A 16,435-nucleotide genomic window follows, 5' to 3' on the forward strand; every position below is an offset into this window, starting at 1 on the left:
AGGGGTGTTCCGGCTCTCCCACCAGCAGTCCCAAGGGCTTTAAAGAGCCAGTGAGGCCGGCACATGGCAGACACTGTAGGAATAAGACAAAGCTGGACAGCCACAGCCACAATGTTCCTTATTCCTTATCAAAGGCAGGGATCTCAATGCACCAAATCCAGTACAAAACTGCCCGAGGCTGCAGAAATATCAGTAACCTGAGAGCCTGCTGGCCATAATGATAACACGGTGCTGGTAACAAGAACACCTAAACTGCCCTGGGAAGTTCACTTGTACTCCACAGTGTGTGACCCCTACAACACCTCCCATCCTGTGATCTATGAAACTTGGGGCTGTCTTCTCAGAGGGGTGCACAGTCCTGGCACTCTGCACAAGAGCAGCCCAGAGCAAATCTCAAGGTGCTACAAGTTTTCACACTAAATCTCTGCCCCAGCACTGTGGTCCCTACAGCTGTGACTGAGCCCAAACTGTACCCCCAAAGCCAAGACCCCGCAGTGCCCGCTCAGAGGGGGTGGGGGTTGTGCATTTCCTCACAGGTGGGCTCAGGATTTGTTGAAACCACCAACCTGTTCAGCCTGAGAGCATGAGGCTTCCCTGGGCAATGGGTGTCCTCTAGTGGATCAGCATTACTGGAAATTGACTGTGGTGTTGTTACAAGTTGCAGTGTAGAACTTTTCTGCAGCTGCCAGTCTGGTTTCCCAGGGAACACACAGCCTGTCAGTACAATTATCATGACCTCTGGTAAGAGAGTCCCCTATCACTGAGGCATCTGGAAAGAATCTGGTTTAAAAGGTGCCCTTGGCTCTCTGAAGTACCTGTCACCTCTGGTCTGACTCACCTGAGCAAGCCACCAGGGAGACAGATGGGGCTGTCCCTAGAGCACTTCCCTTGGATTACAAACCTGACAGGGTCTCCATTGCACAGACTGCAATATCCTGGGCACACCGAGCACGTGCAGGTGTATCAGGCTGTGGGATGCTGACGAGGAGCTCACAATTGCTGCTCCAGGAACACTTCACTGAATGAAAATCATGGCTGCAAGGCTGGGAATGTGAGGGCTGGGAGCTGCATGTCCTGACAGGGATCCTGCACCACTCCAGCTTCACAAGCAGAGAGCAGCCCCTGCAGCTGGAGCAGGACGAGGTTTTGATTCCCAGCTTGTCAGTCACTCCCAGGGCAGCCCCAAGGGCTTTGGGCAGGACTGGGACAGTTCCACCAGCAGACACTTTTACCAACACCACATTTCTGGTGCTCTCCAACTAACACCATCCAGCTGTGAGGAGAGGTGAGGCTCCTCTCCTCTCCACTCGGCAGTGTGGGAAGCATCCGGCACAGAGCTGGGGGCTGCAAGGGGAGGGAACAGCAACTGCTCCTACACGGGCTGGGCAGGGCACTCTGCCTTCATTCACCTTCCTGCAAAGGCAAGGGCTCACAGAGACACTTCAATATAAAATTAGTAACAAGATGTTAACACAGTTATTTTTAACAATGTGACCTTCATCAAGCACAGAACGTTTTTTGCTTAATTTTTTTCCAAAATGAAATCCAAGTCAATCATGAAATGCCAGGAGAAGATGTTAATTCTTTATTAATAAATAGATTTAGAAAGGCTTAGCAAGACAGGATTAAGGGATTTGATGGTCAGAGAGGACTGCTGTAATCTTCCAGTCTGACCTGCTGCAGAGCATAGGTCTGGATTCCCATAGCCCACCAATCTGGGTAGTTGCACAGGGGCTTATCTGTTAATCCACACCATGGAGTCTCTGAAAAGTCACTACCTTCTGGTCCGAGGGCCAGTCTCCCTGTGAACACCACGTGCTCTTGTTCCCGGTTTCATTCTGACTTCCCCTTACAGCCCTCGGGCTGGGTCAGCTGTAGCTCTTTAAATAGTATTCTTTAAATACTGTGTTTCAAAGGATTAGTGACTTACTCATGACTGCTTGATTTTACAGTATGAAAGTAATAATGAGCTTGATTATGAACTTAGTATCTCCGCAACCCATGTGGAATTAATTCACGCCTGCAATGATTTCAAGTCTACATTTGGGTAACAAATGTAAAAAAGTCCAATCACCGCACAAAGGTACAAACCCAGCAAATCCATAGAGAGCACCTCAGCTGTCCCTGCTCCTCCAGGGCTGCTGCACTGTGCACACACTGAGCTACTCCATACACGACAGTAAACCAGAGCCAGCTCTAAAGTGCCAGTGTTTGTCAGGAACAAATGAGAAGGTGGATTACCAAGGAATGTCAAATGTCTGCGCTCAGCTCTGCACACTGCTTGTCTGAGATGTGGGTAGCTAAGGAATCTATGATGTCAAGGAGGAGGAGCTGACTGAGCGAGCGGAGATTTGGCAACTTGGAGACCTTCAAGGAAAACAAAACAGAAAAAACAGGAAGAAATTAAAAACCTCCCCAAATCACAGCTCATGTATTACCCTTTTACCCTTGGCACCCCACAGCAAGTCTGGCTGGGCACAGATGGTGCAAGATCCCAGCTGTGGGGCTGGGCTGCAGGGAACAACAGATCATGGGGCTCCAGTTGGGGCTTAGAACCAAATTCAGGCTGCTGGGAGTGGAGAGCAGCAGGAATCTGCCCCCAGAGCTGCCCCTCTGTTGATACTGACAGCCCCACTGCTACAAGACACTGACTGAGCACTCTCCTAAGAGCAGTGCTGGGCACCAGCACAACCTGAGCTCTGAGATCTGTGGTTTTGCACTGAAAACGTGACTCAGGGCCTGATCTCGTTGCTCTTGTGCTCCTGAGGAAAAACTCTTCTCAGCGTCCATGCTGCTTCTGCTGGAATTCTTCCTGCAGTCAAAGCAGGTCACTGGAGCACTTGCCAACAAAAACCTCCACCACATCAGATAGATGAGAATCTACAACAAACTTTATGCTTTGGGACTGTTCAGAAGCTCAACTGTTAGCAAAAAGGAGCTCTACACATTCTTTCCTTCTCAACATCATGGTAAGGAGCCAGTAATCCCTCTGTCTAGAGGCACTAACACACACCCAGCCTCCAGGCAGACTGTGCCCAGGGACTCACCCACCCGCCTCACCTGAACTGACATTATCACCTCGCACTAGGGAGATGCACTGGGATAAAGAATAAACATGTCCTGAGCAACCTTTGAAGGCCAGGAAGGAAATGGCTGAGAACGCTTTCAGAAAGAGCTCAGGACATGCTTGTGGCAATATCCCCAGTCTAAGGATGTGCCAGGACTGGGAGAGAGTGAGACCCCATTAGTGCTGGTGGGATCCTTCCCCAGCCCAGGCACACACTGCAGAACAGATCAGGGTGTCACTACAAACAGGTCACAACAGCAGGTTTATTAGGGCTTTTGCACAACACTGACACACAAGAGCCTGAAAACACATTGCCCAAAGCAGTGAACCTCTGGGAAACAGCTCTTCAGTAATGCTCCTGCTGGGGGGAAAGCTCAACAGTCCAAATCCAGAAGCGTTAAGTAACTGGAAGAACAGGAGATCCCACAGCCAGGGACCCAGCCTGCCTGAGCTCCGGTGACCCACCGGGTTTGTGCCCGAGAACAAATCCCCCTCAGAGCCCGTGGCTGGCGCAGGAGCAGAGAGCGTCCGTGCCCAGCCACACTGAGTCACCCAGCCCAGGCCAAGAATCACACACTGAGGCCTCTCAGGCCAAGGGAAAACATTGCATAATTGAGACTTCTCTGTGCACATCTGCTTGACAGTCTTCCAGACACGTTTTGATGAACGCTGTTCTACCAGTCAACAGTTTAAATATAAAACATTTCCCCACATCCTGGTGAGGAAGTACAGCTGAGGAACGCCCTCCAGCTCCCACCGCTGCCTCCCAGTGTTGCAATGTCCGTTTTCCCCTGGACATTCTGGGGAGAATCACTCCTCTTTGTCTTCATGTGGCCTCCACCGCCAAGTGATACTGTGAAATTTCAGTCCTCAGCGGCTGCAAGGCACTGACCCCAGCCCCAGGGATGTCCTGCACCCTGCAGTGGGACCATTCCCCATTCCCGCTGAACTGGGCTGCTTCACAGGACTCACGGGGCCAGAAGAAAACAGACAGGATGAAGGCAGGGGCTGCAACCTCACACTGTGGGCTCTCCTCTGCGAGTGATTTCTGGATACTGGCTCCACTCCCAATGCTTTTTATGCAATTTCAGTTATTTCTGAATGTAAAATGCGTCATGCTCCAGCAACTTTGGCATTTAATGAAGAGACTGAACACCATCCCGTCTCCTCTCCAGACACTAATGGGACAGAGCAGTGCTCTTCTTCCCCAGGAGGATTGTGAGTTTAAATATACAAAGGAGAGTGAGCTACTTGAATATTAACTAGGGAATTATCATCAGCATGTGTGTAGCATCCAGAAATCCCAATTCCTATGATTTATCTACCTATTTCAGCAATGCTAATGAGCTGAGCAATGAACTGATGACATGCTGGGGAACTCTCATGGACGGACCACATCTCATAGGAACAATTAAATGACAATATCCTTATTCTCTCAAGTGAGGACAGGAATATCAGCACACTGGGCTCTTGACAATAATGCATAATCCCATCAAAACAGAACCACAGAATTTTTAAGATTGGAAAGGACCTCTATGACCATGGAGTCCAACTGTTGAACATGGAAATCATACAGAGCCCAGCCAGGACATGGTAATTTCTTTTAGAGCACATGACAAGAAAACATATATGAAAGAGAATGTATGACACGTATGACAGAGGAGCACACTGATAACTGCTAGTGAGGGAGAGATTTGTGCCCTCAATATACAGCAAACTTACTCTGCTATACACACACCAAACCAACAAGGGCACGGCACAAAATGAACAGGTGGAACAACAGGAAATGAAAGCAATTTGGGGTAACTTCTGCTTGGAAGGCCTTCACATTTCTAGACTAGCTTGTTCTAGTCTTTAGTGTGAGAAATGTGCCTAGCAGTCCTGCCAGTGAGTGTCAGTAACATGCAGCCAGCTCTCAGCTATCTCACATGAGGAAGAATTAAACTGATTTCTACATGAACATGTCTTTACCCAAGGCAGTGACAGAGGACAGCAGCTCTCAAAAGCCACAGAAAAGATGCAACCAACCTTGGTGAACTGGTGGACGATGATGTGCAGGCAGTGCCTCTTCATGTCCAGGGCCTGGGTCTTGTCAGCTGCCTCTAGAATCTAGAGCAGGAGCAAAAATGTGATTTCCGTTCTGCACGGCTCAGATGCACAAACCTGACCCAGAGCCGGTAACTCCTCTTAGCTAGGGAACATCTCCATTTTGCATTACAAACTGAATCTTTTCTGAACTATTCAAAAATAAGCCTTGGATTTAAACTGTATGGAGTCCTCAAGAGCTAATCAGCAGGAATTGCTTCTGCAGAGGCTCAGGCGGCCTGGGAGCTGGCATTGGCTTTTTTACCACACAATATCTTTTATTAGCTCAAACTCCACTGCCAGATCCTGTCAGCATCACTGATAAAACAAGACTAATGTCTGTTACTTGCAGACCACCGTTTCCCCTAGATCAAACGTCTGCCAAAAAGCGTTTACAGTTGAGTGCTGAGCACGTGGTCATTTTAAAAAGACCTTTAGAAACACAGTTCTGTAACGGGGGATGAGAGCTCAGGAGCCAGGTGAGCAGTACCTGCTGAACCCTGCAGCACAGGAACAGAAGTGACACAGGAACAATGCTGCTGAAGGCTGGGCTCCCACATATGTCATCACATAGGGCAGTCTCAATGACCTGGCACTGGGGGTACCTGCTTGACCAGACCCCTTGGCTTTCCTCAAGTGACTAACTGAAGTGCTTGGGGACAGTTACCTGGAGCACATTCTCCACTGTGACGTTCATTTCCAGGTTCTGCTTGCAGTAGGCCTGGAGCCTGTTGTTGGAGAAGCCGTAGTAGTAAGGTGCTGCAAAGAGGTATCTGTTCATGCCATTGAGGAATAAACCAAAAAGCAAAGACGAGAGCACTGACGGCAAACAAATCCCTGTCAGGAGTGGAAGTGCAGAGCTGGTGCCCACCACAAACCATCCTCCCAGTCCGTGCCAGGCAATCCAAAGCAAAAGGAAGGAGACCAGCTGGAAGTGCACTCACACAGATCCTCCAATTCCTTCAAATCTAAGGATACAGGGAGTCCTCAGGTGGCATGTTCACTTCTCCATAATAGATGTATCTAAGCATGGACTCAAACGCTTGCTTGCTGGGAACCATTTCACCTATAGAAATGTTCACTTGCCCATCTTCTGGCATGAAGGAACGGAACATGGCTTCAAAGTAACTGGAAAGGGAAATAAAACTGATATAACACATTCTGCAGACAGATGGTTTAACCCAGTATTGTTCGAAGGCTGCTATTCAGGACTGCAGCTCCCAAAGCAACAAATTCAGGCGACAACCTGGGCAAAAACACCGCTCATTTATTTTTTCATGTATGTCTGCCAGTGAAAACTCCAAATATAATCCCCCTAATTACCATCAGAACTACCTGAAATTTGTCTGTTTCTCGAAAATTAGGACACATGGTGCTTTGCTTTTTCTCTAATTTGCATAAGACCCAGCAGAGAGCTTAAAGCATTATGAATTTCCTTGGTATCTACAGGCTGCCAATCATCAGGGCTGTTTTAAGAGCTCTGAAATGCTTCTGGTAAAATACCACGGTAACTAATACTGAATATTGTTACTGCGCCTGGAAAAAAATTGTGGTATTATTTGAAATAGAAATGTTATGTGAACCCTTAATGTTTGGTGGAACATAAAGTGCAGGTTCACAGAACACACAAGTGCAGGACAAATCCACTTCACCTACACCCTGAGGAGGGAGAACAGTCCCACCATCAGCAGGGTGGGCTCCTTTCTCTGTATATTCTAGTATGCAGAACACTCTAGTCTTTGTCATGCGCCCTTTTTGTTATGTTTATTCATAACCAGTCTTAAATATCAGAACGTGAAAAAGAAATTCAAGTTCCACATGATACAATATGAATTGTTCACTGTCAGAAGGCTGCTTCTAACCTCAGTGGATATCTGTTGCTTTCTACTTCACTGAAACCACCTTATGTTTTTCACCCTGTTTCCCTTCCTGTGATTTTACAGATGTTTTGTCTTGCAGTGCAGCTTCTCACACACCCTCGGCAAAATCTCTGCAGTTCTAATTTCTTCCTATTTTCCCTGCTGGGTATGAAATGGAAAAAAAAAACCTTAATCACTACTGCTTAAAGGCTTATTACACCCACTGAGCAAAGCTGCATCTTAACACTTCATGCAGATTTAAGTTCCTCCCTGTCTTCTGAACCAAGCCAGCTGAGCACAGACTGCCCAGCCCTGCACTGTCCTTCACACACACTCTTGGTACAGTGTTAGGAACAGGGCTCACCTGGAGCGAGCTGCCAGGATGGCTTTGTGGGCTGGCCGTGGGTGCCCATCTAGGAGCAGGATGATATCACAGAATTCAGTCCCAGCTCCTTCCAGGTAAGCCTTCATGTCTTGAATTAATGATGTTCCTGAAATTAAACATAATGAAATAAAGACATTATAGTTCCAGGTGACCAGGTAGTATCAAACTAATACATGGCCAAACCACAGCTCCAGCCCCTCTTTCCTTTGGGACTCTCAGTGTGAATTTGAGTCAAGTCGTTCCTCATAATTGTGGAGCAAAATGAACTTCATCCTTCCCCACTACAGCTCATTCCCTACTGCCCCTCCCAGAACCACACCTGTCTGCTCTGCTTTCTGCCACTGACAGCAAATTCCAGCTGTGGCCACACTGACAGGTGCTCTCTACAGACAGGAAAGCCGAGTTTTCCCCTCCCTTCACACTATTTCCAACCACAAGAAATATAAAATTTTGTGTCTTAATGAAAATCTTTCCCAAATCAGCAAAAAAGGCTTCTTTCATTCAATATTTTAACCAACCTTTGTAAATGCACAACTGTGAAATAGAGCACATCCAAGCTGCTCCAAATTCACTCATATTTTCAAAGTTCATCTTTCAGTTTTTAATGCTTGTGTCTCTCACATCATTCCAGCTCTGGATACAGAACTGGCTGTGCCACCTTCCCAGCCAGTGCACCTCTCCCCCACGGGACAAATACCAGCCAAAGCCTTTCTATTTGATTTTCCAGGACTAGCTTCCTTCTCTTTCTCTTCAGTTCCCACTGTTTTTGTGCAGCACTCCACAGCAACACTGCCAATGCCTCTGAACTTCGTGGCCTTAGAAAATTTCACGAGGAAAATTCCTCATGTTGTGTGTCAGGATGTTAAAATGTTGAGTAGGACTAGTCCCAAATCAGGCTTTGATGAATTCTGTAAATCACATCTTCCTCTTCTCCTCCCTACGTACTGTTCCTTTCACACACGCACACAGAGCAGTGCCTTATTCACAAGATCCTCCTCCTTCCTCCTGCCCCTCCTTGGTGAATACCTTCAAGCAGGCTGTTTCCCTGCTCAACTCTGTCACCCTTCAGCCACTCACAGCCACTGTTCACTGCCTTTTTTTGGATCATCCTTTACACCCTTCTCTCATCTCTCTGAACAGGATCAGGATGGTTTATTGCTAGAATATGACTATATTTCCCGTGTACTTTGATGGGACACCATTCTGATTGAAACTCACTGGGAAAAGAACTGTGTGTTCTGTCTCAGTGCAGGAGAGAGCCCGAGCAGTTATCCCAGCTGGGAACTGGTGGGCTGCAGAGGGCTGCTTCCCAGACATCTCTCCACACTAAACAAACCATTAGCAAAGCCAAACCAGCACATGGAATTACTCCATAAAGCAGCAAGGTTACCAATGTCGAGTGGCTGGTCAGAGTGTGTTCGGACAGGGGGCTGCTGCTTTCTCCGGACAATCTCCACAATGAGGGATGAAGAAAGATGCTCAAACTCCTTCATCATTATGACTTGATTAAAATGGGATTCCTTCACCACGAAGTTCAGGCAATGTTCCTTAAAAATACACCAATATTGATTCAGAAATTTATGATATATTGTTTGAAGTCATCTTACAGCATCCATACATCCTACATGTTACATTTGCCATTGGTCATCCTGTCCTTTGAACCTCCACATGGATCCTGCAGCTGGAACTACCCAACAGTGATATTATCTTTCCTAAATGACCATTTAGGTTCCTACTTGAACAGGAAATTCAGGACAATTCTAACTAAGCATCTAGAAAAAATTGACTAGAAATATTAACAAGAAAGAGATTAACTGCCCATTATTTTGCTCCAAAGCTTTCTAAAACAGGAAATCTCAGGAGATAGTGAAAACTTCACGGAGATAATGAAGATTGGTTGCTATCTCATAATAACTTTTAACATAATTAGACACCAAAAGTTAATTAAAAGGGTGAAGAGACCTTAACTCTTGACACTCTCCACTAAGGGTCCAAAGAGCTTACAGGATTCCTTGTGTGGGTTTTGCCTGAACCTTTTCCATAAACACAGGAAACAGTTCAAGATTTCCGGAAGGCCCTTGTGTGATAAACTTCTTACAAAAATCAGTGTGGTGAGAGGGTGACAAATGAACTAGACCCAATGCTAAACAGAGACAAAAAAAGGGCACTTCATTTCCCAGTATGAACCAAGGCTTCCCGTCAGGACACTTTTATAAGCAATAAATGCAATCTACACCAGCTCACCCTAAGGTGGGTAGAAGTTCACCCAAAGAATCATTATTACTGTCTGTTTCTGACAGTTTATTTCACCTGGGATCCAAAGGTATCTGTCAGGACTCACCTGTGAAACGTTTTAAATCATGACTGGGATGCCAGAAAGAGCAGCTTTCTACAGAGGACCCGCCCATGAGGACTAATGAGCAGCTGAGCAGAGAGGATGCCAGCTCAGGGTGATCCTGCCCAACTGGAGCCATGTGCAAGAGTCTCTGTCACTCCAGATGTAGCCAGGGCAGGTGGGGGCAACAGATCCACCAATGCTTTAGCTTCTGGGCAGGTGGTGCCATGCACCAAAGGCTCTGCTGGCATTTACAGGCTTGCTGCTGGCTCTGCTGCTTCCTCCTGGAGGCCTTTCCTCTCCCAAATCCAGTGCTCACAGTGCCTGAGGAAGTGCTGGTGTATACTGATTTCTCCAGCCCCGCTGTGCTTGCAGCCACCAGTAAAATGGTCACTGGTGTGCACAGGCTGAACATCAGCAGCAGGTACTGCACGGTCCTGCTCTGGGACTGGGGACAGGAGCTGCTTCCCTGCCGGTTCAGAACTGGCCCTGGGCCCTGCTCTGGGCTCAGCACAGCCAGCATCTCTTGGGCTGCAGCCCGGGGTCAACTCTACCCTGATTGTTACAGACCACCCAAAAGCCTCTCACCCACCACACAGACAGAGGATCACTGGCACATTTTGTTTTTCAGCGCAAAGGTCTGAGAACAGAGCTTAGTTTTTCCATCTAGAAAATGAAAGAACCTATCTGCAGTGTCAGTATATATAACACAGCAAGACCAGGAAATGCACTGGTTCCATCTTGCTGCAGCAAGAGCGAACTGATGAAGAGCCAAAGTCGCTCTGCCCTTGACATTCTACAAAGCAGATATGCAAAAATATTGAGCATATATTGAAAAAGGCCTACATAATATCACAAGCCACTGCAGGACAACCCATGCTAAATATACTCAAGCGACTGTAATTAAAAGAATGATGAATCTGCAAAAGCCAATACCTTTGGCCAAATGTTAATTACATAAACTTTATTTTTAAAGATTTCCTATCCGTTACTTTGTATGCAGAAGGTGATTACCTTTAGCTGATCCAGCTGGAGCTTGTTAGCATTCTCACACACAATGAGCACATTCTGCAGATCTACAGATGCTTCGATATACTGAAGGCAGAGCTGTTCCAGCCGAGAGAGCTTGAAGTTTAAGGCCAGTTTGTACACATCCATAATGAGTAACACATCCTGCACATGACCTGAAATTGCAAGAGGGAAAACTGCTGAACAAAGAGAGGAACCCTTCTAAAAGTACTTTTTATATCAACTGGAGCAATTGGAATAGTAGAACAGGCAGTGACTGGAATATTTTTATAGAGAAAAAAAACTCCATTCCTGGTTAGATAGAATCTGCATCAATACTAGAAGAGAAGGTTCAAATTTGAAGCATGCAAAAGCCAACCCAAAGTATTTTTTACACAAAGATTTTGTGACAATCTGGATCACAATTTTTTGAAACCCTCCAAAGGAAGCGAAGTCTCTAAAATCCCTGACAAGCCCTGGAGCTTGCAGCCCAATTTCTCACAACAGCTGCCAACAGTCCTGCCAGAGTCCTTGGGTTGCACACAGTATTAACTATCAGCTCCCTCATTCTGACAGACCCTTATGAAGGTACTCTGTGCTTTCACCCTGCTTCAGCCTGCACACACCCACCGCTGGTCTACGAGGGCTGAAGTGAGAGAGGGCCAGAGGGGACCCTTTGAGGCCACTGCAATGGGGCTACTGGGACACCAACTCAAGGAATAATCCCCCATGGCCTTTGCTTTCCTCACAGGAGATCTCTGCCCATCTGCTCTAACTGCTATTTAATAGAGAAAAGCCCTCTTGCATGCCACACGCCTTCCCTGTGTCTAATTGGAAAATCCCACTTGATGAGCATGCCCAAATCCATTAGCTCAGCCTCTGGGTGGCTCCCCAGGGTGCTGCTCTCTGAACTGAGAGGAGCAACTCGGAATACAAATGGGCAGAACAGGGACCATGGAGGATCCCAGCAGAAGGGGGAGCACCAGAGAGAACCTCTCACGGGCTGGGGAGGAGGGGTGGGTGGCCTGAGAAGCCTCTGATGATGGGAAGAGCTCAGGGGTCCAAGCCTTGCCTTGGCCGGAGCCTGTCCCAAGGTGGAAGTACCGAGGATCAGTGATCCTGCTGGGACCAGGATGGGACAATGCCAGCAGAATCCAGGGAGCAGTTCCTTCAGCCCCAGTCAGTGGGCTCATTCTCAGACAGGCCTCCTCACAGGGAAAGCCCTGTCACAAATGGACACACGTGACTTTTTCCCTGAGAATTACCTTTGCAGAAAGGGATGAACTTGGAGTGAAGCTGCAGCAAAGATCAGTGCTGTGACAGCTTACCTCACTGAACTTCACTGTGCCCCATGGCTGCAGCTTCCCCAGCCCCAGCAGCTGGAGTTCCTCAATGTATCCAGACCCACTCCTGTTGCCCCATAGCCCTCACCACTCACACAGCCACGAGCTGGATTCCCTGTGTGGGAGCTGCAAGTTCTCTGGCTATTAATTCTCCATTCACAAGTGTTTTTAACTCAGAGAACTTTAATGAATGCATAAAATGGATTTTTCCTTTCTTGAGGTATTCCTTCAGATTGGATTTTTAACAGGTGATAAATACTGGCTTGCACACCTTTCTGTGTGAGCTCAGTTTAAAATGGATCAAAACAATATCAGAAAAATGAAATCAATCAAGCCTAAGACACATGGTTCTTCCAAGCAGGATGCTGTGATATTCAAAATACCACAATATTTTTGTTTGTTTGGGGATTTTAACACCTTTTGGAATGATCAAAAACTTGTTCGTTCTTGATATTTGAAAAGAAATAGAGGGGAAAAAAACCCAAACAACCAACATGCTTAGTACACTCTGATAAAAATCTGCTTTTTGTTTAATCCCAGGTTAGTAATTAAGTGCTCAGAGCTGGACTGATCACCTGCAAATGCTGGATCCTGCTGTTTCCAAACACATTTGCCCCCCTCCCCTCCCTAGTGCCGGTGTTACTTCACCCTGCTGCCCTACCTTTGCGGGGATACTTTATCTTATCTGTGTACAGGAACTGCATGAGCACCTCAAACGGCTGGGCCTCGGCCTCTCGGATGGGCACTTCCAGCAGCGGCTGCAGTCGGCACAGCTTGACGTTCCCACCAATCCCATCCTTCTGGCATGTGCTGTGTCCCTCCTCTTCAATGTCTTGCTTTGATTTCTAATGAAACAGAAAAACCACCCAAACGTGGCACAAGCCTGTGCCAGTTCACACAAGTTACCACTGAACCAGAGGATTCTTCTCCTTACTTCCACACTCTTCAAGACCCAGGATCTCTTTGGCTTCAGGATTATCTTAAGATAACAAGGAATTCCTATGTCTTAGACCTACTGTTCCGTATCTTGGGACACACATGGATCAGAGCACAAGTAAGCTCCTGGATACAGGTCAGAAGCAGGACACCAGAGCAAGGGAGGAACGAACTGCAGTGAACTCACATTTCTGCCCACAGCAGGAACAGCCTCACTCTGTGAAGGAGGGACAGGTGGGACCAGATTCTGCAAACCCTGCCTTGCAAAGGCAGAGCACAAAGTGCTGCACAGAAGTATTTTAAAGTACTCTATTACTTCAAGTTTCCCTTTGACAGCCTTTCCCACAGCCTTTCCAGTGGCAAAACATTTAACTGGAGGGCAGTGAGGCATCCGCATCTTACTGCAGTTTGTGTGCTACCACCTCCCCAAAAGCCGTTTACTGCTGAAAAGCTGTAAGTAGTCAAAATTATTAGACAATGATCAGAGGCACCAGAATTTCATCTCTGGAAAAAGTAAAAATATACAAAGGTTAAGGGAACAGATGCAGCTGAAACCCTTAGTATTGCCTTTCTTCCCTCTAATGTGTCTGGTCTTGTGGGCCATTCCCATGACACATCTCTTACCTCCCCCACAGGGAAGGCTACACACACCTCTCTGGGGCATTCCACAAGATCAGGCTTCAGACAGCTATGAGAGCCTCCAAGAACCACAGTGTCAAATCCACATAACTGGATTAACTCTGGCTCCTCCATGTTACACTGCTGATACACATCCAGTAGCCTTTGTTAATACTAATGATCCTCTTTATTTTACTTGCTCAAGAGCACCTGAGCATCAGACACTGCTCCTGTCCTCCAGCTGTCTGAGCAGATATTACTTTTCTCCTGACAACCTTATTCCAAAACCTGGCTAGAATAAGCTTCACCTTACTACAAGGCCACTTTTCCAAAACACTCACCTGTTTCACTCTCTCCCTGGCCTGCATGATTTTCTTTTTCAGCCACTTGCAGCGAGCGGTGACAATAGCAGTGTGCCCTCGGACTCGCTCCTCCTTCTGCCAAAGGCAAAGGTAGAAATCACATTCAACTTCTATCCCCAAATCACATGGTCATGGCAGATGGCAGAAGTCATAGAAACCTGGGCTGAACCCCAGGTTACAATACATCTCAAGTTAGAGTCAAAGGCAGCCTTACATCTGCTCTGCACATACAGATGAAATCCAACACCTATTTCCCCAAAGGCTAATGGCAAACACCATTTGGGAAGGAGCCTGTGTCACATTCACCGAGTGGAAGCTGCTGTGTCACATACAGTGCTTTTTATTCTTGCATCTGATTTTTGTTTAATTTTCCCTTTTCAAAAGAACAGTATGGTTTTTGCTGTTGTTTGCCATGATTTATTTCATCTGTTGTTGAGGATCTGTTCTCTGAGCTTTGCAAGGCTTTTTCTGCTTTTTCTTTTTGCAAAAGGAATGCAGGAAAGTTCAATTTCTCATGTTTATTTTCAGAAAACCTGTTCTCCGTTGATTTTTTAAACAGTTTTCATTGCTAGAGAACCATTCCCTTGTACTGCTTTTTCCCATTCTCTTTTATTTCAGTAATTAAAAATGGCTCTTGAAATGATACTGGGTTTGCAAAACACTGACCTGCCTTCCTAGAAGGCAACTGGGACCTGGGAGTACAGAGGTCATTGGTAAATTTCTGTATTGCAACTCTATATAACATGCTTCGATAAATTCAGGTTAAGTCAGTGACCCACAGATCTTCTCAGTTTAAGTTTTTTCTCCCTTGCTGCTTTAAAAATTCATCTGGATTAGTGAAACTTACTAAACCAGGCAGACAGTTCACCAGTGATTCATTCACTAGGGTTTTTGGCAGAACCTCTGCACAATTTGCTGTTTCCCAGCAAACACACCGCACATACACTAACACCCCCACTGGCACCTCTCCAATAAATTCTACTCACCTCTCCCAAAACAAACTCCAAATCACTGAACTGTCTGTTTTCCCACAGCCTTCCATAGTCTTCATGGAGAGTGCATTTAGGGTAACAAGAAAACTAAAAAAAATAAAAGCCCACAGAAGATAGAATTAATAGTGGCTATAGAAGCTTCAAATCTCAAATCATGCTGAAGCAGAGGAGCCTGAGGTCAGATCTCCTCAGGGTCTGCAGCTTCCTCACACAGGGCAGTGGAGGGACAGCTCCAATCTCTGATCTCTGTGAGCAGGGACAGGACCCCAGAGAAGGGCTGGAGCTGTGCCAGGGCAGGGTCAGGCTGGGTATCAGGGAAAGGTTCTTCCCCCAGAGGTGCTGGGCACTGCCCAGGCTCCCCAGGGAATGGGCACGGCCCCGAGGCTGCCAGAGCTCCAGGAGTGTTTGGACAATGCTCTCGGAGATGCACAGGGTGGGATTGTTGGGGTGTCCTGGGCAGGGATAGGGGTTGGACTGGATGATTCTCATGGGTTCCTTCCAGCTCAGGAGATTCCTGATTCTGTGATTCTATAATCAAAAATACCAAGGTTACATCTACTGTCACTGGATTTTCTTATTAACTCAGCCTCAGTGTAGCACATAAAGTAGAATGTCACAAGCATGCTACACACGTGCAAGGGCTTCCCCCATGGTGAGGGTAAGGACAGGTAACACAGCATAACATGGAAAAATTGTGTCTCCTCACAGCTTCCAGATATGAGGATCTGGAGGCTGGGAGTCTCACCTGCTCTCAGGACTTGTCCTGAGGGTGCCATGCAATAAAAATAAACTTGAGTGTACGTGGGATTTAATCTAGTGTGAGTATCCTGAATTTAAAATTTTCAGTTCCCATAGTTCTGTGGGATGGGAGTGGGAGAGCTGCATGGAGATAAAACCGCCACACAAAACATTCTGCCCCAGAGCCTGAACAGCACAGCACAGCACATGAAGAGGAACAGCCAATTTTAATGAAATAAGAGAGCAAATCCCATCTGCTACACTTTCCAATGATTTGGCAAAGTTGTCATGATCTCTGTAGGACTTCAGAAGGCATTAGACGGCTTGATCTTACCAAAATGTCTGCCCAAATAACATTTCTCAAATGATTTTAAAGACACACGTTGACCTGTGAAAGCTGAATCTGAAATAGAGGCTGCCTGTAGGAAGGCCATGGACTAAAAGCTGTGGAGCTCATGGTGAACTAAACCAGACACTCCACAAACAGGACTCGTGTAGAACTGGTGTGGAAGTATGTTTATCAGCAGATTACCTGGAACCTGTACATCTCTCCACTTCTGATGTTGTTGTCCACTGTGCCACCAAAGATGTACATAGCATCTGAGATAACTGCTGCCGCATGAAAGAGTCTCCCACTGGGTAACTGGGGAAAGAAAATAGGGAATAAACAGAAAGAAAAGGACAAAAAAGGCAAGGTAATCAAAACC

At 46.7% G+C, this 16,435-nt stretch overlaps 1 protein-coding gene across 1 annotated transcript in view; it reads right to left on the bottom strand.

Moving 5' to 3' along the window:
• Positions 1-1,570: 1,570 nt before the first annotated feature.
• Positions 1,571-16,435, bottom strand: part of LZTR1 (leucine zipper like post translational regulator 1) — a 34,905-nt gene continuing 20,040 nt past the window's right edge. Inside the window, exons 10-20 of the mRNA XM_040085453.2 lie at positions 16,261-16,371; positions 14,985-15,077; positions 13,978-14,073; positions 12,744-12,927; positions 10,746-10,915; positions 8,787-8,943; positions 7,376-7,502; positions 6,131-6,280; positions 5,820-5,925; positions 5,096-5,176; positions 1,571-2,367 (exon numbers count right to left, since the gene is read on the bottom strand). Of these exons, the coding sequence (XP_039941387.1) occupies positions 2,251-2,367; positions 5,096-5,176; positions 5,820-5,925; positions 6,131-6,280; positions 7,376-7,502; positions 8,787-8,943; positions 10,746-10,915; positions 12,744-12,927; positions 13,978-14,073; positions 14,985-15,077; positions 16,261-16,371 (1,392 nt within the window). The 3' untranslated portion in view covers positions 1,571-2,250. The remainder of the gene's footprint in view (positions 2,368-5,095; positions 5,177-5,819; positions 5,926-6,130; positions 6,281-7,375; positions 7,503-8,786; positions 8,944-10,745; positions 10,916-12,743; positions 12,928-13,977; positions 14,074-14,984; positions 15,078-16,260; positions 16,372-16,435) is intronic.

This window comes from Hirundo rustica, chromosome 24, assembly GCF_015227805.2.
Source record: "Hirundo rustica isolate bHirRus1 chromosome 24, bHirRus1.pri.v3, whole genome shotgun sequence".
NCBI classification, from domain to species: Eukaryota; Metazoa; Chordata; class Aves; order Passeriformes; family Hirundinidae; genus Hirundo; species Hirundo rustica.